Source organism: Centrocercus urophasianus, unplaced genomic scaffold, assembly GCF_019232065.1.
Source record: "Centrocercus urophasianus isolate 14NV4802_14NV808 unplaced genomic scaffold, USGS_Curo_1.0 seq_10, whole genome shotgun sequence".
Lineage (NCBI taxonomy): Eukaryota > Metazoa > Chordata > Aves > Galliformes > Phasianidae > Centrocercus > Centrocercus urophasianus.
This window is the reverse complement of record NW_024884142.1, coordinates 7550206-7571677: the sequence shown is the minus strand read 5'-3', so window position 1 is coordinate 7571677 and position 21472 is coordinate 7550206. Positions and strand designations below refer to the sequence as shown.

Sequence of the window (21472 nt, the reverse complement as noted above, 5' to 3'; positions counted from 1 at the left end):
CTTGAGGTTTGCCTGCCTTGACTAGACATCAGACCTGGGGACTATAGAGTTTCTGTTCCTCATGTAATCTGGGGCCTTCAGAGGGACATTAAGTGCTTGGTAATGTTATGAATGCATATTCACCACAGTGAGACCTTGTAGGAAATAATTTTGACACTAACCACTGGCATTATCCTATTTTTCCCATCTTCAGCTTTATGAGTCCACTCTGCATGCATTTGCCTTTTCCTATTCCATGCTGGGAGAAGAGATCCAGCTTCATTTTATCATTCCAAAGTCAAAGGAGCATCATTTTGTCTTTAGCCAACCAGGAAGACAACTGGAAAGCATGAGGCTGCCACTAGTCACAGATAAGGTAGATGAATTATTATATTTGTGGCCATATATAGGAGAGAGACACGACCATCTTTAAGATTCGTTGTAGGATTCTTTACATTTCAGATCGTGCTGTCAAGAGATGATAAGGACCTAACACAGGCTTGTATTTTCTCCCAGAAAGAGAGACATGCAACAAAATTGTCAAGCTTTTTCTCATTACCAAGGCTGTTTTTTTTTCACATTTACATTCTTATCTGAGGTTAAAGTTTTTTGGTTATGGGTTTAAGGCGTTAAAGCGAGAACGGTTTCAGCAACTGGCCTCAGAGATGTGGTTTTGTTTGTCGTACAGTTTACTGACTGTAAGGAAGCAATTTTTTACTGTAAAGAAAGGCAATGGATTTTCAATCCTATTATGCATAAGTGCTCAGATGGTTTCTTAAAAAGAAAGAATCTTTGCAAAGGCTTTAAAACTATCCAAAGAATTGCAGGATACACTTGTAGAAAATACTGCATAAAACATTTGGCAGGCTATGCAGCCTCTGATGTTGTCCTTTACAATGACTCTTAATATCCATATTTATGATGAAGCTATGAGTGGTTCAGGCTAGGTGTGGGCATTAGTGGAGCAATTTGTGAAACAGTAGCAAACACTAGCTTACTACTTTACTTGAGAAAATAAGCTGTTTCCAATAAAAGATAATCTATCAATATCACCCTCCAGTTTGAGCATTCATGTCCTTGAAGATCGAAATGGGAGACCCCACACAGCAACATAGCAGCAACTGTACAAAGTGAGGTTTAAACTTCAGTAACCTTGTACTTGATCTGTACGTAACTTGAACTGTGATCTGGTTAGCTGTGGGTTCTTCTCCTGCTTCTGTCACAGACTTGCTCTGAGGCTTTGCCAAAATTGTTTGTTTTCCCTTTGCTTCTTTATCTGTTCGTTCACTCCAAAATGGTGCCTGCAGCCTTGATGCAAGGTTGAAAAGTGCTGTGAGATATAAACCTAGATTATAAAACTACTATAAAATATTTGTCTCAGTGCACTTTAATTAAATCTGTAGAACTCCACAGAAATTAATACCCGTCCATCATATTGTGCTTTGACATTTTTAATGTGTAGTGCTTAACTGTGAGGGCTGTGAAGAGGCATAGTTTCCTTTTGGGTCCCTTTCAGCCTGAAATCAGTTCCTCAGGCTGGAATAGTTCTGGATGTTTGTAGAAACAAGGCACTATGGAGATATACTGTCAAACCTGAAAGTACTTAATGAGTTTAAATGCATTCAAGTTTGGATGATAGCCAGTCAGAAGACTTATATTACAGTTTTGGACTAATGTGTTTCTTACCATGTTCTGTCATACAGATCTGAACCCTTTTCCAGATCTAGCCTCAAGGTCCATGAGTAGTTGGCAGTAAAAATTACCAGTCCTATCCACTTCACCACTGTCTCACCAGATAGATAAGTTAGTAGATGGAGTTTTCTTTTTTTCCAACTCTTATAAAACTTGTTTATTTTCCCATTAAGCTGATTTAAAATGTAGCAATGTAGTGAAACTTAAACCAATTTGCTCTGTTGATGGACATGGTTCTTTTTTAAACATTATCCAGCTTAATAAAGAAACTTATCTTCGATTCACTTACAGAGTGAAGATTTCATAAAAAGCCCCACTTTTACTCCCACCACTGGGCGCCATGAACATGGGCTTTTCAATTTATATCATGCAATGGATGGAGCCAGTCATCTGCATGTTTTAGTTGTCAAGGAATACGAAATGGCCATATACAAAAAGTACTGGCCCAACCACATTATGCTTGTTCTTCCAAGCATTTTCAACAGTGCAGGAGTGGGTAAGTGTGACATGAAGTGTGACATAAAAAAATATGGACATGTGACTTGGGCCCTTGAGGTGATGCTATTCAAATTGAAATGTAGATTTATATAGATATAGGTATAGATATAGATATAGGTATAGATATTATAGCTACCATATCTGATGATCTGGATTCTCTTTGAAGACAGTCTTGTGTAACAGTCTGTGTAACAGTCTTTGGTGCACATCACTTAATCCAGATCACCTAGAACAAGCTAGATGAATCACATGAAAATACTTTTTCTTCTCTCTTGATTTTAAATAGAAATGAGGGTAGTTAATTCAGATGGAATTACCTATTCTGCCTTCTAGAACTAAGTTGCATGCTATTTCCAGCTAATTCTGCATAGGAATCTCAGGTACCCAGAGAGGTTCAAATATTGCTAGAGGCTTCTGTTTGCTCAACTGAATTGTGCTCACACTTTCTGGTAGAGGAGGTAACTGCTGCATCTCATGGAAGTGAAACAACTGAGTTCATGAGACTGGAAGCCCTCTATTACAGCTTCAGGTGTGTGTGGGAGAAATGAGATGGGTAAAGATTAATGAGCATACCAGTCAGATACATCTCTTGGATAGATTCTGTTAATATAATATCTGTGAAGTATTCAGCACCTTGCACTAGTGATGCAATTTGTAGACATCAGTAGTGACAATCATTGAGAATAGAGAATCAAGAGAAATCGCTCACATGTCATTCAGTTAACCCACATTTCTAGAGTTTACACTACAATATTTGAGGCACTGTCTGTCAGGTTAAAATGATCAGTCACTCAACCCTTCAGATTTTAAGAAATCTTTACCACAGAATTCAGGCTTTATTTTGCATGCTTTCCAGTGGGTTTCTGTCAGTCATTATCTTGGCCACAGACATACTATGTTGGCTCTGGGGAGTGTTAGGACATTGAAGCCTTCAGAGTGAGTCATACATATCCTGGGGTCCAGAAATATTCTCTTCTAAAGGATTTCAAGTTAAAAGCAAACAATTTCTGCCCCTACTTTTCATCTTATAGATTATGTCCTTGGTTTCAGGTGCGGCACACTTCCTGATCAAAGAGCTGTCTTATCATAACTTGGAGCTAGAACGAAATCGGCAGGAGGAGCTGGGCATCAAGCCGCAGGACATTTGGCCTTTCATTGTCATTTCAGATGACTCCTGTGTTATGTGGAATGCAGTAGAAGTTGATTGCTCAGGAGACAGGAAAAGGTAAATAGAAGACCACTTGCTCTTTCAGCTGATCTCTTTTAAGCTTTCACAGCATATCAGTTTTAAAATGACATTTCGTATACTACTTTTACCCTGTACAAGCAGAGCATAATATTTGCCATTTGAAAAATTGTTTTCCACAATGTTTACTGCTTGTTTTGCTTTTCTGTCCCCTGAGGATTTAAGTGCCTTGCTCTGGTTCAAACTAGAACTGCAGATTTCAAGTTCTGAAAACAGTCCTTCATACACCGAGCAAACACAGCCATTCATGTGTACGTTTTCAGTAGGATTTTTCTAAGGAAGCTAAAAGACATTTCTGTGCAAATCAGGCAACTGCTTTCTGCTGGATCGTTTGTCAGTTTCACTCTGTGCGGCTCTTTCAATACACCAGGTCTTCAAACAGTATTTTTCTTTCCGTAACCTTAAGAAAATTATTTGTTCTACATGTCTTTGCCTATTCCCAGAATGATGGCAATGCAGGAGTTATAGCAAACCTTCGAAAAGAAAAATGCTCACTGAGCTTTGAGGTTTATGGATTTGAGAGGTAGATTAGGACGATCTTGCACACTTAAGTTCTGGCACAAAGTCAGCAACCCTGCAGTGATCATTATCCAGGTGCATTGCAACATTATCTAGGTAACTTTAAAAATCTGGAAATCTGAGTGAATACTTTGAAAGATCTAAGGTAAATTTCTGACCTGACATATCAGTCTCCCACCACATAAGCGCTAGATAGTTTTAAATTTTGAGTCTACCCTGAAATGGGAAGTGAAAAATTGCAATAAAGCAGTACAACATTGAAGCTATCTACCTGGTAACTACTATGGACTTGAGAACTATTGTTCAGCCGAATAAGATTCTAATTATTCTCTCTATATTTCAACACATTTTCCTAATTGCTGTAGCGACTATACATGGACTGAAAGGAATGTTTCATTGAAGCACATTCTGCAACGTATTGAAGCAACTCCTAATGTCACTCACTATGCTTTAATTGGGATGAGAAAATGGTCCAGTAAAACAAACACTTCTGAGATCAAGGAACCATTCTCGTGTTGCCACGTCCATGATTTCATTATGCTAAATGTTGATCTGACACAGAATGTCCAATACAATCAGAACAGGTAAGTGAATCTGTAACGTCTTTCAAAAGACATAATGAACCAAATAAATTTTACAAACACTATTGCTGGATTTTTAGGAGGTTATTAATGGAGCACAAACAGGTTTTGTTTTCTTTTTGAACATTCAAATCCTTCCCAAATTACCAATAGTTAAAAAAAGACATTAATCCCCACAGTTTCAAAGAAGCAGTCATTTGAGTTGGAGTAGATGCACTAAGCGATGTGTACTGTAATGCAGGCCTCCCGGTTTTATCCGAGTGGCCTTCTGGTAACACCATATTTCTCTTCCTGCCAACTTGGACTTTTCCAAAGGAAATCATGGCTTTGTGGGTGAATGGTGCATAACTAAGTCTTGTTCTGAGATGGAACTGAGATACAGAGATACAGCTGTTTGGTTTTGTTTGTTTGTTTGCTTGTTTTTATGCTGAGGAGCATAATGTAGATCAGAATAGATATTAAGACAAATTTCTTTCCCATGAGGATGGTCAAACACTGGAACAGGTTTCTTAGCAAGATAGTCATGCCTGTCAGTGTTCAAGAGACATTTAGTATAATTTAGTATATTTTAACTTTTGGTTAATCCTGAAGTGGTCAGACAGCTGGATTGGATAATCTTTGCATGCCCCTTCCAACTGAACTATCCTATTCCTATTCCTATTCCTATTCCTATTCCTATTCCTATTCCTATTCCTATTCCTATTCCTATTCCTATTCCTATTCTATTCCATGTATGTTTATCAGCCAAATCAGAAGAAAGCAGTAAATGAACATCAACATTAGTGATTATTTCTCACATTCTGCTGCCACAGAACTCCCATTTTTCTTTTTATTTATATCACATAGAGTATTTCAAATTAAAATACTACCATGAACAGCATCACCACGGTTACCAGAACTGCATTCACTAGGTGCAGCACCTCACAGGCATTCACTGATTTACTTGAAAAAACCCTGGGGTATTGGTTCCGAGAAACAAGCATTTATCACAACAGAATGAAGTAGCTACTGTCAGAGGTGGGATTCCTCTGTCTAAAGTGAGTCTTTAGGCACCTCAGCATGCACAATATATCCACATGGGGTTGACACGTATTACAGGAAATCTAAAATATTAATTTTTTCTTTAAGCTATTTGGGATAGCCCAGGTCATCTAAAATGCACAGCAAAACTCTACTGTATTTCTCAGGAAGATGTCTCCTGAAGTCCAAATTTATTTCTAACTGAGAGGAAGAGGTCTGGATAAACAGATGACCTAAATTCCTATCATTACCAATCTGACACTAAAAGAGCATTTTGAATTTGCTCCCGTTCATCTTCTGATACAGAACACTGCTCCCAAGCAGTCCAGTGCTATTATCTTATGAAGCATTATGAACTGCTAATGAAGAAAACGACAGTGCAATAAAATAAAATGATACAAGCATGGGCAGCAATGCTAAAAGGTCAGGAATGCCAGACCACATCATCCATTTCCTGCCTGTGTCTTTAATCCATATTGCTTTATGTGGGTGCTGTTGAGGTTGAAGCATTACATGACAGTCCAAGCCTGAGCTAGCAATGAAAAAGGTGTATTTTAAAACACAGAGACACTGGGATATGTGGATAACAAGTATCCACATTAATATTGCTAAAATCAAAGAGGGTTTTCAAAACATACAATAAAATATCATTTTTCTTACTGATGTCTGTTGTTGCAGTAATTACTTCGCTGTTTTAAATCCAAGCCTTGGATGTTAATTCCACAGTTCTGCACATCATCCTGTTTGCTGTACAAATCTGAATTCCAAATGGAGAACTGAGGCTGAATTTTCCAAAGGCCAGAGGATTTAAATGTTGTCAGCTTTAGAAGTTTACCTTCTGTTCCATCTTATTGTTGAAGTAGGTCAAATTCAGCTCAAGGATGTTTGGCCTCATTCTGCTTACTTTATTTCTCTGTTCCAGAAGTTCTGTTGGATTAAGAAAAGGGTCTTTGTCTTCAAATAATTTTTTCTCTACTTACATAAAATTGCATTATTTCTGTAGGGGAATGTAAAACAAAATTACTGGATATCACAGAATTGCAGGGAAGGAGACATCTGGACATTATTGAGTCCAACCCCCTGCTATAGCAAGCTCCCTGCAGTAGGTTACACAGGAAAGCGTCCAAAAGGTTCTTCAGTATCCTCAGAGAAGGAGACTGTCTGGGCAGCCTGTTCCAGCGTTCTGTCACCCTCACAGCAAAGAGATTTTTCCTCAGGTTTGCATGGAACTTCCTGTGTTCTAGCTTGTGCCCATTGCCCTTTGTTGTATTGTCAACGACAGATATTTCTATTCTAAAGGAAAAATGATTAGGCAGACTTCTTTGCATTTGACAGATCAAATGCAGGGCCTTTTCCATTTCCTTGGAAGTCAAAGGAATTAATTTCCTTGACCTTATTTAGGTCAAGGAAATATTTGTGTATATTTTCTCCACGACTGCACTATTGTACTAAGAGGCAAAGAAATGTTTTTAACTCCTAGGTCATTTCCCTGGCATTTTGGTACCTTCCTCTTTCTGCTTTCTCCTGTGTTTTTGGTTATTTCACTCCCTAATGGTTCCCTCCCTCATTTTGATCTTCTTGAATTCATTCTGGTTATTGCTACTGACCTCACTTATTTCAAAGCTGAAGTCTCTTTCCCTGACTGATTACTACTAAATGAAGTGTTGGTATGTTTGATAGCTCTCCTTCATATGGTATTGATCAGAGACCCTGAGTGCTTGTACGTGTTAGTCTGTGATGACAAACTTTCCTCTGAAGTGCCATGATTTTATTCTTCCTAGATTTACCTGTGATGATGTTGACTTCAACTTGCGTGTCCACAGTGCTGGCCTTCTTATTTGTCGGTTCAATCACTTCAGTGTCATGAAAAAGCAAATTGCAGTAGGAGGACAAAGATCCTTCCACATTAAGTCCAAGGTGGGAACTGAGACTTCTTCTTCCTTGTTAGAATTTCGTTTTCCCTTTCGTACCCTGTAATCAGGAGAGCTGAGATATTAATGGTTCAGGTGCCAGTAATGGGATACGTTTGCTTCTATTTTTTCTAAAATCCAATTTTCAAAATTACCCAAATAACATTTTACAGTAAAGAAAACCATTCACTGTAAGTGTATAGTATTGATTACTCATCTTCAAATGATTTCATATTCGGGAGTACTTTGGTATCAAAGAAGAAAACTCTAAGTCTCTGTAAATACAAATATAGTTATTTGAATCTCTCAACATTTTTAGTAGTAGATACGTTTGTCTGAATGACTATTCTTGTATAAGTCTTAGATTTTTGGGTTGAGATGTGTTTTGTACAAACCAGAATTCAGATAAATGCAATGTGATTGATCAGGATTGATCTGTGCCAGAAATATTTTTTCCTCATAGGTATCTGACATTCCAGTTTCAATCTCACCTGCTCAATACATTTGTGCTCCTGACAGCAAGCATACCTTCTTGGCAGCACCTGCCCAGTTACTCCTAGAAAAATACCTCCAGTATCACAGCCATCGCTTCTTCCCTCTCTCACTGAAGAATTATAGACATCCAGTGCTCTCTGTTGACTGTTACCTCAACTTAGGACCGCAGGTATGAAACAAAGAAATCTTTAATTTGCTTTAGGAATGTATTGCCTATGTTTTGGATGAGTTTGTTGATGGATGCCTTCAGAACACAGCCTTCAAATTAACAGAACCCTATGGTGTTAAATTCTTGGTCTTATAGAGATATTGGGAGAAACTACAAATAAAGTACATGGAAAGCAATATCAGAGTTGTCCAATAGATATGGTGAGTGGTATTAGATTTTTAACTTACATAGAACACTTTTTTTTTTTTTTAAGAAGTGTTTTCCCAGTCCATTGTAATTTGGTCCTTCCTACATCAAATATCTTCCACAAGAGTTTTACAAACACTAACTAGTCCTTAAAAAGCACTTCAAAATACAAAAGTTTTTTGTCCACTTTTAACTGACAAGCTGAGTCAGAGCAGCAAATACCAAGATACACAGTCAGAGTGGGAGAGGCTGACATCAGCATTTAAGATCCGTTGGCTCTCCCTGGTGGCTTTGGACCTAAAGCCAAGGTTATTTTTAAATACAAATGTAGGTCATGTAGAAGTGCGATAATAAGGAGCTGATTTTCACTAATCTATTTTTATCTTTTCACTTGACTTAAATACTAAATGAAAATCAGTCTTGCTGCATTTACTAACTTAACTTCTTTACCAAAGCAGCTATGTAACGACCTTCCAATCTGTGCTGCTTCCAGAACATTTTGATCTCTGTGTTTCTTGCTCGGGGACATGATTTAGCAGAGGGTTGTTAGAGTTAGGGTAGTATGGTTAGGTTGTGGTTGGACTCAGTGATCTTTGAAGTCTTTTCCAACCTGAGTGATTCTATGATTGATTCCAGTTCTTTCTGGCTGAGCTTCCCATCATGCCTGAAAAAACAAAATCCGTGGAAGGGCACTGTGCTGTTAGTGCCTTCATCCACTGCATCCTTTCAGTTAAATTCAGTTTGGGAATTGTTACCTGAGCTAGTATATGATACAGCAGGGTTGAAGGAATTATTGCATGTACAGTATGCATAAATAGAGATATCTTGCGCCAGTTTCTCTTGCTGTGAGCCAACCTTCCTCCACTGAATCATGCTGATTTCGGCTGGATGTGGGTCTGCCCCAGGTGAGTAGAAAGGCACTTTGGAAGTCCAGTTATATTTAGAGGATTCCTTAACCTGAAATTTACAAAACCTGAAAGGATGCTATAAATACTCCCAGTTCCCACTGGAATAGGAGATTAATAATAGAAAAAGCAATTAGACAGTAGGAAACCTCATGCAATTATGTAGATGCACAACTATACTGATTTTTTAATCCTTTTGTGATGTAAATGGCATTAAACCTTTCTATAGGGTTTTTCTTGTGTCAGACTGTGCAGTTACTATATTCATGCCTGTGTAGATAAACTGTGCTGCACAGGTCACAGAGTTATGGATGGGAGCCATCATTACTGCAACTTTCAAACCATTCATATCTAAACCTCATTATAGTAGTAATGAGTAATTATGACTAATGATAGTTACAGATACTGCTTTTAGATTGCTTTTCAATAAGTAGAGGAATTGTTACAAAGGAACAGTAATGATCATAATGTTTGGAGTTGGAAAGCAAGTCTGAAGGTGGATCAGGTGCAAATACTGTAAGGTTGATGTGAAGAAGCCTGAAGAAAGCTAATTTCTATGTTTCTTATCCCCTCCCAATCAGATTGCAGTTTGCTATGTGAGTTCACGGCCTCACTCTCTGAATATCAGTTCCTCTGGTTTGACATTCAGTGGTCTCCTGCTGTACCTCTGTGACTCCTTTGTTGTAGCTAGCTTTTTGAAGAAGTTCCATTTTCTTAAAGGTGAGCCTCAACCGTTTTATTACAGGGAATTATATGACATGGTCACTGGAAATCTGGGATCAAAATGGGGAAAGCACCACTGATTTTGAATGTTATGTGAAAAACTGTGCATGCACATGTGTGTATTTATGTTTGTGTTTATATGCCCTACCATCTCTGATATTTGATGATTCATCCATAACAGTGTTAAGAGTTCTGCAGACAGGGAAACAACGTTTGATCTATACTGCTATGCATAGTGTATACACATAAATTGTTACCTTATATTTGAAAATGATTATGTATGAAACGTTCAGCCATTGTGTTCTTGCAAGTGATGTTTTTTCAGTTGTCAAGAAGAAATGGATGATGATAAGACTCCATCAGAATCTGTTTGCTGTTCCTGGAAATATAAATGCTATCACTAAAAGTTATTCTTAGTAACCAGTTTCTCCACACAGTGCATATGATCATGGACAGCACTGGAGACAAATCACTTCTGTCTGTATTGCAACTTCTTTTGGATTGTTCTGCTGCTGTTGTAGAGATTCAGTGCTCTGGGGATTTGTTTCACTCAGCTACATCTGTCACTGGAGTATAAACACCACTGCCACTGCCTTCTTAAAACAGAAGTTATGAACTGCCATGTTCTTTTTTGTAGTTAATGCAGTTTTGTATAGGTATCTGTAGCACAGATTAGGGTACACAATGCTTTACCTGCATGTGCTACTGAAGCCACGTGAGTCCCTGTGTCTATTTGCATTCTGGAGCAATGTCCACATTTGAAGTATAAAAGGACTGCTTCCATTCAAAGTTACTCTGCATTTTTTTCGAGTGACAAGAAGCCTGCACAAATCAGATGATTTTTGCAGTGTGTAGCACAAAGTGTATTTGATTCAAGAGCTCCCTGTTTCCCTTGGCAGTTTAGTTGACCTTCTAATCAGTCAGTTAAGCATTAAACACCACTCGACTCTCTTTACTTTTATTGTATTCTCAGCTGTTTCTGTCTTGGGCATCTCTTTCTATCTCACCGTCTCTTTTGCAGAGTAATGAGAGCAGGTGAGGTGATTTCCTCTTGACTGAGCACTTTTTTCAAGAGCCAGGAAATCATGTGTGTATGTTGAAATAGTATCAGCATGCCAGTCAAAACAGTTCATATTAGATCATTTTTGGTCAGCAAAACACACAGAGCTTAATTAGCCATTGTGGGGATTGGCTTGTGGCGTGTTTTGTTGAGTGAGGGTTTCACTTAACAAAGTAATGTTCTATCAGGGCTAGAACAGTAATGGATGTAAGGTATTACTTTGTTTTCTGTCACCACCCTCTTTGACTTGACAGATTTGATCTTTCTTTCTCCAAAGAGAAGGAATGTATTGCTAATCCTGTGTACTAGATGAATACTAGATATCCCAGGTTACAGAAGAAGACCCTGATAAACAGGGGACTGAAGATAACTCTCCAAAAAACCTAAATGTCTTAGTTTTCACTCAAGAATATCTGTAGCTCCTGTTTTGGAAGTGGTGGAAATTCCTCTTGCTAAGAGGTGGTGGGAGATGGGCGATTTGAGAACAAAGGTGATACTCACATGGGTTTCTCACTGACTGTTTACTTAGGTGCCACCCTGTGTGTTATTTGTCAAGATCGGAATTCTCTTCGCCAGACTGTTGTCCGGCTGGAGCTGGAAGATGAATGGCAGTTTCGATTGAGGGATGAATTCCAGACTGCCAACGCAAAAGAGGACAGGCCACTTTTCTTCCTGACTGGACGACATATTTAATAGAAACTAGACACTTTTCCTGAATAACTAGGGGAAAAAAAAAAGAAGAAGAAGAAGAAGAAGAAGAAGAAGAAGAAGAATGATACAGGAGACTAATTGCCAGCATCTCGTGAAATGGCTTTTGAGAGGCTGTGCTTTCTGAGGAGAAACAGGACTTGCCATTGTCTATTAGAATCAATTTATCCTCTTATTTCCAAGCACTGTAAGTGGATTTTCTAATTTAATCGTCTGACGGAGGTAATTCTTGATTCCTGGGAAGGACAGAGAAACTCATTATTCCTCGTGGCAGCAAAAAATTTCAATCAGAAGGGAAATCAATGAATGCATTTCTTCTGACACAAAAAAGACCACACGCAAGTTGATAAGCAAGAGTTTTAGAAAACTTGTGTTCATTCCAGAAATAGGAAATGTAAATGTAGGAACAGGTTTTGATTTTGTTTTACAAGTCTTATTTATCTAACAGTTGGCACAAGGCAACAGGAATTGTTACAGCCTTGTAGAATATTGCTCTTAATTGATCCAGGTAGGCTTTTTAATGAAGATATGTAAAGTATATTCTTAAAGAATGGGAGCCCAGTTGGAGTCTTATTTTTTTTAACAGATGCCAACTGGATAGTTTTAGTATACGGGAATCCTGGGATGGCAGCATAATCACATGTCTGAATTTCATAGCATAAAGAAGAGCCAGGAAATTTGACAATGAAATCTGAACCTTTAAACATGAAAATGAAACTGCTTGGCACAACTGAGAACACCAAATGGTGAGATTTACCTGCAAGTGATTTTTACATCTAGAACATTGATGTTTTTGTTTTCTGACTAAATTCTTGCACTGACTACAAGCTTCAAGGTAGGCCCAGTGCATTCAAGACAGAGGATCAGATGGTTCTGAAACTTTCCTAATACACTTACTGGGGATATTTTCTTGCCAAGGTGCATTAAAAAAGTGAGAAAATACAGACTAATTTAGGTGGCCATACAAGAGCATGTTCTAGAAAGGCACCGGGCATCACAGTATTTTTGTGCTCTCTATATGTGAAGTCAGTGATCACAATCCTTGTCTAGGTTTTTGGAAGTATTCTCTAAGTTTCAGATTTCGTGTTTGTTTTTATAGAATCTGTGTAAACTTCATTCAGTCTGGATGCAGGAAGGGTAAGTATAGACATTTCCAGAAGGTGTCTAATATTTGGGCAGTCTTTCTTGCTGGATACACCAATGAGAGTATCATTGATTTTATATTGATGAAATGCCATTAGGTGCCTGAAGCCTTTACAGTATCAGTCTTGAAATGATGACATGAATATGGCTGTGCCAAAGAGCAAATTTCATAGTGTTTACAAGGAAAAGGTAATTTCAGTAAAGACGAGAGACTTGACTGCTATTTACAAGAGACAGACTGCTATTTGCAAGATAACTGCTAGAAATCAGTGTGCTTATGTATTCTGTTGTTTTTCTTCAGAGTGAGATTGGCTTTGTATAAGTTCTGGGAAGGAAGATGGACATTGTCTTATGTAAATAGCACCACCTGTGCAGTTTTCACCTGTTGCTTAGTTAATTTAAACTTTTTAAAGGAATGTGACATTCTTGTCCAAACTATTCTTTATAAATAAAGTCAATACTGCATGGATATCTGTCTTGGTGGTGTATAGCACTGGATGTTTTTTGTGGGGGGAGGGTTGGGGGAGGAAAAAGTTTGGTTGAAAGGGGCTAAGATGATTAAATAATTTCCTGAACTGAATAAGAGAAAACAGAGTGTCTTTTAATGGTCTAAAGCATAACATAGCCTCTAAGGTACATGAGTCTTTAAAAGAACTCTGGGCTAAAGACAGAGCTTTGAAATCTCCTTTCTTGTAACCAAATGCTCCATCTATTTATGCCAAACATTGCAAACTTTTCTTATGTTTTAGATATGAGATGATTTGTTTTGCAAGTCCTTAGACAGGCATTTTCTCCATGAATCAACCTCTCTAATGGAAAAAAACGCCTAAAGTATTTATTGAAACAAGAAACCTTTCAGTTCTGCTTTCAGAGATGGGGACTTTGCACAGCAAAATTTCTGGTTGTTCACTGTAGTCTTAAGAATTTATTTGAGAGCAAATATATGTGTTTTTTCTTTTTTTCATAATGGAAGTGGTCGAGAAACATGGTACTGTCCAGCATATTCATAAATAAATTCTTGCTTTTCTAACAACATTTTAATACATTCAATTTGACTACTGAAATGTTAGGAAAGAGAAACAGAGAGAAATAACCAGAAATTAGAGGAGCTAGCATGATTCACAGTAAGTTTCAAGAACACCACACTGGTGAGAATATCAGTGTGCCTTTCTTACCAGTCCAGCCTCATGCATGTCCCCATAAAGTTATTGACTAGTGTGTACAATGCTTCTGTGGATAGATATCACTGTGATAAAATACAGATCCATTAATGTGGCTGTCAAGGTTCCTCAAACCTTTACAGCACTGCAAAAGTTGCTTGATTGTGCTTAGGCTCTGTCTTCATGGAATTATCCAGCATTTACCCTCTGCCTTGTCCCGTGCTATTCTACTTGTGTTCAGTTCTACTGGCACTGGGTAAACCTTTTGAAATGATCACAAGTTCAAAGATTTTCATTAAATACCTGCAAGATAAAAAATGCATTTAAACTTCTAGTTTGGACAGGTAGGTTTTTAGTTTTGGTTTTGGTTTTGTTTGTTTGAAACAATTCCCTGTTAAAGCAGTTGCTGGCATTTTGGCATTCTAGGTTCTGTACTCTCATTTGAACAGACCATTTTTATGTCACTGGAGATGTCTGACATCATTTATTAAGGTTACTTGTTAAGATTTAAGGTGCTGACATAAAGAAGCAGAAACATTATGAAAATGCAAAACATTGTAACTGTGTGTTTATTTAAAGGTTTTCTGTGTGGAAAAGATAGCTCTTTTTCAACTAGAACATTATTACATTTTTGAAATTTCAGCAATAAACAGCCTACTTAAAATATTCAGTAACCCAAATTCTTTCATGTACAGACCAAGTGAACGGGGAAAAGCTTAAAAGTAATTCCAGAAAGGCATGTTTACTTTATTGCTGCTGTGGCTTTCTTCATGCAAAACTGTTCTTATCTGTGAAATTAAAACATCGCTAAATCCGATGGAAATCAAAAAATCACATCCTTTCTTGACATTCTCCTTTGGCTCAGTTACTTGCTCACTGTACCCTTTATACAGGATAGGATTCTCAGGACCAGGCCTCACCAGATGTGTTTCTGTTGTGTGACCAAGCACAGTCATTCTCCACCAAAGAGTACATACATAAACAGTCACATATATAGTGAAACTGGCTTGAACTGCCCATTTTCTGACGAGGCACATCCTGCTGTAAGAGCAGATATGCACTCCTGCGTGATCAAAATGCAGTTGCTTCCTGTATAGGGAAGCTAGGCACACAATATGGCAGAAAAACACAGCATTTTCTTAATGTGGTCTGAGTAGTGGTGGTGGATGAGGCAGGGAGTACAGCTCTCCAGAGCTCCATCCAAAAGTTTCTTCATTCTTGGTATAGTTTACCTGCTAAACTCCCTCCAACTGTCAGCTATCAAGCATAGATACAATGTAGGATTTTGTGTCCAACCTGGACTCTGAGGTGACACAGTAATGCAGATAAACAATCAAGACAAATAAAATGCCATCTGATTGAGTGGGACTGGCATCTCTTGCCATACACACAGTAGCAACTTCTTTTTGCTGTGTATTTTTTACCATGGGGTTGAGGACCCAGGTCCCAGCTCCATTCTTATCTTACCTTTGTGAGTGGGAATTATTTGCTTTCCATCACGTTTGCCTTTGTGAGAAAAATTGGCCCATACTCATTAAGCAAACAGATCATTTATTCTTTCTGACTTGGCAAGAAGATAGAGCTCTCCATCACACGGATTGATGTGATAATGTTGTAGGAAACAAAAGGCAAAAGGGAACTGACAGCATGCTTTTACTGACTTTTATCCAGCCTCTAACTTCTTCTCAAGTGCCTCCCATGCTTACTGTCTTAGTCAGCCACTATTATCACAGACAGTATTGTAATCATGTTCTGTACTGCGTGTCAGAGGGCGAAGCATTTTGTGATTCAGCTTTGCAACAGACAGTATCCAAATATAGAGAAGGTTACTGGGAAGGTGACATTTTATTCCTTCTGACCATCCTCTCTCCGCTATCAAAGCATACTTCACAAGCACTTGAGCACTGATGTCTGGTATTTGAATACCATGGGCATTATAGATGACATGAACGCTACAGGATGTAAGGGATTTCAGCATTCTTCCCTTAATAAGCACCTCCTGTTGTGATGGGGAATGTACAGTTCTCAGCTCCCACGCTGCATCTCACAGCAGCTGCTAAATATATCAAAGGCAGATCTGTGATACTCTGTGGTGATGCGTGTCGGTCACACATAGCGAAAGAAATACAAGAGAAACAGACTCAATGTGTAAGGCTCGGGGTCACAGAGGTTCACAAGGTGGAGAAGAGAAGTGGGGCTTAAAGCAGAGACAGAAGAAGCTTGGTGTCTGCCCCTCAGCAGTCTGCCTTGGTAGTTCATCAGCTTCCACTGGAATAATGTGAGAAATAAACTGTTATTTTTTCCTTTTTGCTATCTCTTTAAGGATCCAGCTCTTCAGTGAAAAGGAAAATTGATTCCGCATATTCTCTGCCTGTTGACTGCCTTCCACCCTTTATCCCTGCTCCAATTTTCACCTAAAAAATCAACAGCGGTTCTGGTCAGTGCTTTTATAACATTTCCAGTCCTGCCTTGGCAGCTCCAGAGGCAGTCATGGATTGTTGTAGAGGACACAGCTCAGGGAGTTCTGAGGCACAGCCCAGCTGCTGGCATTGCCCAGTGTGTACATGCTATTCAATAAAAGAGAGAGAGGACATCAAAGATAACAGTGAGAATTCTGCTCAGTAAGAAAAAGAGATTTGAAATTGCCTGCTATAGTTTTAAGAAAGGCTTAATAAAATTGCCTGGGGAGGTGGTGGAGTTACCATCCCTGCAGCTGCTCAGGAACCACGAAGATGTGGCACTGAGGGATGTGGTCAGTCGGCACGGTGGGGATGGGTTGGTGGCTGGATTTGATGACCTTGGTGATCTTTTCCAATCTTAATGACTCTACGACTCTATGATCTGTATGTAAATGTGGTTTTGTTTAAATCCTCGAAAAACCTGACATATTTGTTTTGCATTTTCTTAGTTATATAAGCAGAAGGAAATGTCTTTCTACTTGTTGCATCACTGATGTGTTGACTGAACACTTAAACTCTGAGCATATTAAGGAGGATTATTTTGGCAAAGTGCATTCTGATGTGTTATAGAAAAACTTTAGCAGCATTGTTAACAGCAGCTTAACAATTTCCTTTTTCTTTTAGAAATAACAGGGCTGATGTGAAAGTGAATTTGGACTTGTTACTGCCTGTAGGGAGCCAGGAGGGACTTAGTAACTGTTTTGAGAGCAGGGTATTGCAGTAGCCACAGGATTCTGTGCCACACTTACGCAGCAGGTCATTTTGCAATTGCACAGAATCTGGGTTTGGTGATGATGTCATTTTTTTCCCTTTGAATTTTATTTTCATAAATGCCCATAGTCTATCAGATGTAAATCTCAGCTCTGTCCTACACAAACTGGCATCTGTGCTGGGACACATCAGCAGCCTTGTGTGCCACTCTCAAGTGGGGAACACTGGGCTGTATTTGAGCCAAACACGCAGCATCTTACATCTTACCTGTGTCACGTGTCTTTCATTATTTGTTCTCCTTGGCACCTATATAATTAAAAAATTCCAAGCTCCATTGCTATGTATTGCTCAATCTCCTTTTCTCTCCCTTGCAAGAGCTCCTCCTACCATTCTTCCAGAGGACGTTTTCATTTTGTGGGGTCTGCTGACCTTATATAAACCTCCTGACATCCCTATTTGGAGAGAGGTGCTGCATCTGGTGGATCATGGTTCTGCAGAGGAGTGCACAGGACTGCAGTAGGGCTTCTTGGTGTGGTGCAGCATGGTCCTGGGGCTCCTTTCCTGTGTGTGCCCAGAGGCACAAAGCAGAGGGCTTTCTTCATCCCTATTTCAAGGGCTTATTAATTGTCCTTGGTGTTTAGGAGATAAAACAGAGAAAGTAGTAAAAAGCAGTTCCCTATGCTTTGTTCTCAGCAACTCCAGCATTGTGAAAAGGCTGGAGGAAGTTAGACTGCTCTAGGAAAGTGATCCTGCCCCAGAACAGCAGAGCTGTGGCTGTATTTAAAAACATCTTAAATTAATCTTAATGAAAAACTATCCTGTTAAAAATAAGAAGGCATTATCTTATCAGTTCAGAAAATAAAATTCACACCAAGGCTTCCATGAGATAATATTACCATTTTAAATATTCTGGGATGATTACAAATGTTTTTTCGTGGTTTTTTTTTCCCCTTCTCATGACAGAGCACTTACAGATGCTATTTATAAAACGAAATTGGCTCCTGTTTACCCTGTGTCCTCATGTAATGAAATCATCAGGCAATATTTAAAATTGTCACAAGATTTTTGTATGCTTTGCATGATTATCCAATGAAGCTTTTTGCTACAGGATCTCCCAGAGGCAATGAGCTGAGTAGGAATCCAAAAGTGACTGTGAACTTTATGTGAACCTGAGTCTGAGAATATCTTCTGTGATTTTTGGGGCACTCCCAGTGGGTCTCTGATGAGAAATGCTAACGTGGGAAAGAGCAGCAAAGTAGTAAAGTCGTGGAGAAATGGGAAGGCACTGAGAGGAAAAGGGCTGGCACCTGAGGCTGTAGGAAGGAGACTTTCAGGAGGCAAAGAGGAATTGGCCTGGCTGGGAGCACAGAAGTAGAGGCAGTGAAAATGAAAACCTTAGGGAAAGGATGGGAATCACTGTTCTAATGTATGAAAGTTAGGGGGAAAATCCTTTTCCATGTGGTTGTTCTTCTGTTTCTGGATTTCTCGATCAGAAACATCTGGTACTGGTCACCCTTGGATGCAGGACACCAGACAATCAGGAGCATCCCTCTAGGAGCAGCAGTCACCAGGTTCATGTGCTGCACAGTAGAAATGCTTGTAGCTGTCAGGACTTCCTGGGGAAAGAAAGTTCCCAGAGCTGTACAGTGCTCAAGATGACAAAGGCTCCAGATGTGCAGTGTGCTGGGAAAGATGTCCAGCCACCTCTTGAAGGATTTTATAAATAATATTACTATTTATTATAATACTATATGTTATACAGTATTATAACAGTGATTGAAACAGTTTCTGATGGACTGTTATCACAGTTTGAAAGTAAATTTAACAGAAGAGTTGGGTGGTACAGTGGAAAATTACTCTGGCAAACAGTGATTCCCACCTTTCAAATGCAGTGAATAAACATTTCAGCAGGGGCAGGAATGCCACTGAAATGCTCTAGGTGTGGCATTTCCCTGCTAAGCAGCATTCAGGAGAATTGTATTGAATTTCCTTCCCCAAATCTGTTCCAGAAAGAAAATGTGATGTGCCAGATACCTAATAAATGGGTTACTGTGCTGACAGTCTCACCATTTGCTCTTCAACAGAAGCAAGTAATTTGAGCATCCTGGTAACTTAAGTGCTGTTCTCTTATCTCTACGAAATGTTGGCCTGCCATATTAAAGTGACCTGACTATTTGGCCACCTTAGATTCAAAGTTCCTGATGTGTCTGTCTAAGTAGGCATTAATTTATCTGAAAATTAACTCCTCTCCTGTCTTCCAGGTGAATGCCCCATGAATGTCCATGAATGTGCCATTTACGGTGGACAGAGCCCATATGCTGGCTACAGGCTGCTCCTGTGCTCAACACCACATTTCCAAAGTTTTCTTTTTTCATTGCTTATTGTTTTACCTACGTAGTGAATCTACATATAGCTCAAGGTGAAATATCAAATGCAGCTGGGTGCACTTGTTGATTTGATGATCATTATCAACTCAAAGATAATGCTGGGTCTCTCCTGCAGTAGCTTACTACAAATAGCACACTTCATTCTTGAGCACAGAGGAAAGATTGAGAATCATTTGCCTGAAGTCAGGGATTTTTAATAAGAATTTTATTTCACCAGCAAATGCGAGTGGATGCATCACTAGAAGAGGAATTAATAAAATCAAAGCCAAAGGTTATGAATTTGAAAGCGTAACAGAGCCGTGAATTACTGGTCAGCTCAACAGCAAAGCCTCTCTGTGTCTCATCTGGGATTCCATTCAGATCAGCTGCCAGAGGTGATTTTAGGACGCTGAGTTCTGTAGTTCTCTTATAGACAAGGGTGTCCCACCTCAGGTATCTGGGCTCATTTGTCTGAAGTTACATAGGACAACACTTACAATAATTGCCTTTGCACTTTGGCACATATCTGAAAGGAAATGTAAGACCAAAAGAAATAAATGGAAAAGAAAGTGTCCTCTTCCAAGTTCTTTATTGCACAGAAGGAGGAATCTGTGCTGCCTGCGCAGTTACGATCTGTAACTGCACAGCTATGCAGAAAGGCAGAATGAGATTTTGACATTAAGAACCTGCCTTGAAAACAAAATGAAACCATTAAAATCCATTCTAAATATGATTAGTGATGGTAACAAAACGTTGGCAGGGTGAGAATTCCTTATATTCTGTTCACAGATTGTAACACTCAGCAGGTTGTCTGAGCATAAAATCTCATACAGACGTACAATGGATACTGACTGTTTGGAAGTTAATTGGTTTGCCAAGCTCTAATTTTTCACTGAACCTTATGACTTAATTAGGATACTTGAGGAGTCAGTTGCAAGGAAAATGTGCTCTGGTTTACGGAGCTCATGTTTCTTTCTCTGACTGTGCTTCCAAGAACTTCAGCAGGTAAAATTAGCAAGCAAACGCGATCACTGGGAAATCATATTCTCTGGAGCTTTGTTGTCAACAGCTAAAACCTGAAGGCAGCATTTTTGTATATGGCTGAAGCCAAGGCTAGTTTTAGTATCCTGTGCAAAGAATGGGGGAAAACGATCACCTCAAGATGTCGTCTGAGGACGAAGAACAGCCAGAGAGCCCTCCTGGCTCCCCTTGGTCTTGGGTAAGATCTTATGCCTTAAGGTTGCATAAATAACAGTTTGAAGCTGTAGGAAAAAGTAAGAGACTGTTGTATGAGCCTGGATAGAACTGAATAAAACCAGCTTTCTTAATCTCCCAGCAAAGTATGCTTATGCTTCTGTTTCAGCTTTACCTGATGTAAATGTTTTGAAAACATTTGAATGGTGAAAACCTATTGCTTCTGTTGTGTATGTCAGGTGCTGCAAGAAAACCTGACTGATTCTGTACCATTTGCTTTGCTGTCTTACTGGCTCCATAAAGCAGCACTATGGAAATGTGCCATTTGGTGTGATGGAGGGAAGTGATTTAAACAACAGCATAAACCTTTGTTCTAAACATGTGTAAAGAAAAGGGTCAGTGAGACTTCTATTACAAACACAGAAATGCATTGCTGTCATTTTTTTCAGTAAGACAGAAACTGCCTTAATACAAAATATGGTGCACCAGTGGTCCACTAAGCATTGTCCTGTGGTTTAAGGTTCTGGCTTGATGCCTATTGATACCAGAGAGGCTGTGGGTCAGCAAGGCTTTCTGACGAGAAGGTAAGGGATGTGTTCATCCCAATAGAACTTCAGTCAAAACAGGAACAGTTCTACTGAGTGGTTCGGGAATTCTGCGGGTTTCAGAAAAAGAGGGTTGTGCAAGCAAGGCTTTCAATTACTTTTTAGAAAGCATTTACTAGGATTGTGATTAAAAAATAATTAGA

General features: G+C 39.0%; 1 protein-coding gene across 1 annotated transcript in view; it reads left to right on the top strand.

The window, feature by feature from the left end:
* The window catches only part of GREB1 (growth regulating estrogen receptor binding 1), a 52500-nt gene extending 39197 nt beyond the window's left edge, over positions 1–13303 (top strand). The window contains exons 25-32 of the mRNA XM_042818280.1: positions 194–355; positions 1963–2167; positions 3220–3394; positions 4300–4518; positions 7317–7452; positions 7909–8109; positions 9782–9920; positions 11513–13303. Of these exons, the coding sequence (XP_042674214.1) occupies positions 194–355; positions 1963–2167; positions 3220–3394; positions 4300–4518; positions 7317–7452; positions 7909–8109; positions 9782–9920; positions 11513–11676 (1401 nt within the window). The 3' untranslated portion in view covers positions 11677–13303. The remainder of the gene's footprint in view (positions 1–193; positions 356–1962; positions 2168–3219; positions 3395–4299; positions 4519–7316; positions 7453–7908; positions 8110–9781; positions 9921–11512) is intronic.
* The last annotated feature ends 8169 nt before the right edge of the window (positions 13304–21472 follow it).